The sequence below is a fragment of the Elephas maximus genome, chromosome 3 (genome assembly GCF_024166365.1).
Source record: "Elephas maximus indicus isolate mEleMax1 chromosome 3, mEleMax1 primary haplotype, whole genome shotgun sequence".
NCBI classification, from domain to species: domain Eukaryota; kingdom Metazoa; phylum Chordata; class Mammalia; order Proboscidea; family Elephantidae; genus Elephas; species Elephas maximus.
Genome location: NC_064821.1, coordinates 62,205,989 through 62,208,070, shown reverse-complemented (window position 1 = coordinate 62,208,070; position 2,082 = coordinate 62,205,989). Strand labels below are relative to the sequence as shown.

General features: G+C 53.4%; 1 protein-coding gene across 1 annotated transcript; it reads left to right on the top strand.

The window, feature by feature from the left end:
- The first annotated feature begins 439 nt into the window (after window positions 1-439).
- On the top strand, window positions 440-1,297 carry LOC126072808 (uncharacterized). The gene has a single exon (XM_049878485.1). The coding sequence runs from the start codon at window positions 440-442 to the stop codon at window positions 1,295-1,297; it is 858 nt and encodes a 285-aa protein (XP_049734442.1).
- Window positions 1,298-2,082: the final 785 nt, after the last annotated feature.

Here is a 2,082-nt window from a genome sequence, read left to right as displayed (position 1 = left end):
AGTGCTTGGAATTTCACCATTACAGAATCAGTCCTTGGCCTTTGTGGCCTTCTGGAGTCCCTGCTTAAAAGATGAATGGCAATTTCAGAATGTGGACTAGAGCAAATAGATAAAGCAGGCTGCTCAACTTTTTCCAGGGGGTCTCCTGGCTTTGGTTGTTCTGAAGGTCTTTTTTTCTTCCTGGGTTTTCTGAAGACTAGCGTGTCAGTTTTCCGGTTTGAAAATCCCTGGGCCTGGGCGTAGGAAGGGGAGAGAGAGAAGGGAGGTGCTAGACCTCTGGGAGCCGAAGGGACACCTGGAGAGAGACAGTCTGGCAGGAGGTAGCAGGGAGCTGAGGTGAGCTGACTTTCCTCTCTCCTCACCAGGCACAGGTAACCAACCTCCAGGCGTGCTCCCAGCAACTCAGCACCAGGAAACTTTATCCTCTCAGCTGGGAAGGATGTCTGGGCGCCATGTGGGGCATTCTAACACTTACGGCCGCCTGAATCATCCCAACAATGTGTCCTTTCCAGCCCGGACTTCAGGTTGGACCCACTGCCCCAATCTCACAGGGACCAGCAGCCTCAAGCGCACCCGCACACCAAGTGGCTCAGAGTTCAGCAACTGTAGCAGTTCCACAGAGTGTCCGACTAGTCCCGGCTCCCCCAGACTCCCACTGGGGCAAATCTGCATGGGCCGGCCATACAACTCCAAGTGTGTGGAGACAAGCCATCTGGCCAACCGCCCCAAGGTGGCCAGAAGGCCAGCCTGCCTTAGCAACCCCCACTGCCTGCTCTGCACAGATCGTCCCTCTGGCCCCTCCAGCCCCACCTTCCTGGACCAGCTCATCAAAGGCATCAACTATCTTGACCGATCCACCAATTCCTTCTATACCAACTGCCCCAAAACAGCTCTGAGCCTGCCGAGGCTTGCAGCCAACTACCTGGAACGAGCCACCAACTCCCTCCACCTGGACCAACTGGACCACTCCTCCCAAAACACTTACTCCAACCCCAACACCATCATGGCCACCCCTGACCACTCCAGCACCAACAACAGCACCTCCATGGTGCCATCGACCAGGGGTGCTAGCGCTTTGGAGTGCATGGACGATGTCACCAACATGGGTTACATGCACCAGCTCAGTAGCCGGACCCTCACTCCCATGCTCCTGCAGAAGCCAGGCCTGAAGTTGCCTGAGCTCCCCTTGTTTGGCAATGGGGTCTTTTCCTTAGGTCGTCTGCCCAAGTTCTGGGAGGCAATTCGCTCGGGTTGGAACACCCCCGAGCCCATCTCCAAACCCTCTAGCTGGTGGTGACACCAATGCTAATCGTGAAATGGGTGCATGCATACCAGGTTGCAGTCTTGGAAAATAAATTGTGGCAAACTGCTGCTAACAAGACTCAGCTGGAGTGAAACAGCCATTTATACTGGAGGTTACAAACTCATGGGCCTGAGGGACCAGGCAGGTAAAAGTTCAATGAGTGAATTGGTCTGAGTGATGGGTGGCAACAGGGGGTGGTGGGGACTGTGGCTAAGAGGAGAAGGAATACCTGGTCTAAAGATAGCCGCCATTACCCAGCTCTCAAGTGAGTTGTTGCCTTTTCAAGAGAAGCTAGGAATCTAGAGTTGGATTCCTGCCCAGCTCTGCTACCAACCTCCCCTGAGACCTTGGGCATGCCCCTACTCCCCTCTTCAGGCCTCAATTTCCCCACCTGTAACATGAGGAGGGTAGGTTTGATGATTTCTAAGGGCCCTCTAAAAGCAAAAAACTAAACTCATTGCCATCAAGTTGATTCTGACTCATGGTGACTCCATGTGTTACAGAGTAGAACTGAGCTCCATAGTTTTCTTGGCTGTAATCTTTAAAGAAGCAGATTGCCAAGCCTTTATTTCCCTGGTGCCGCTGGGTGGGCTCAAACTATCAACCTTCTGGTTGATTCAAGGACCTTCAAAGGGCCCTCTAGACTCTGATATTTCTTATTCTGTCTTCCTGGTCCCAGGCCAGGTCTGGGGCTTCCCAAGGGGAGAACTGAGAATACTCAGACCCAAGAACTCAGGCCTGAGTTGTAAGACCTTCCCAGGTTGCCCACGGGCTGTTTC

Coding starts and splice junctions, on each gene's coding strand:
- LOC126072808 (XM_049878485.1), top strand. CDS start 440: ATGTCTGGGCGCCATGTGGGGCATTCTAACACTTACGGCCGCCTGAAT.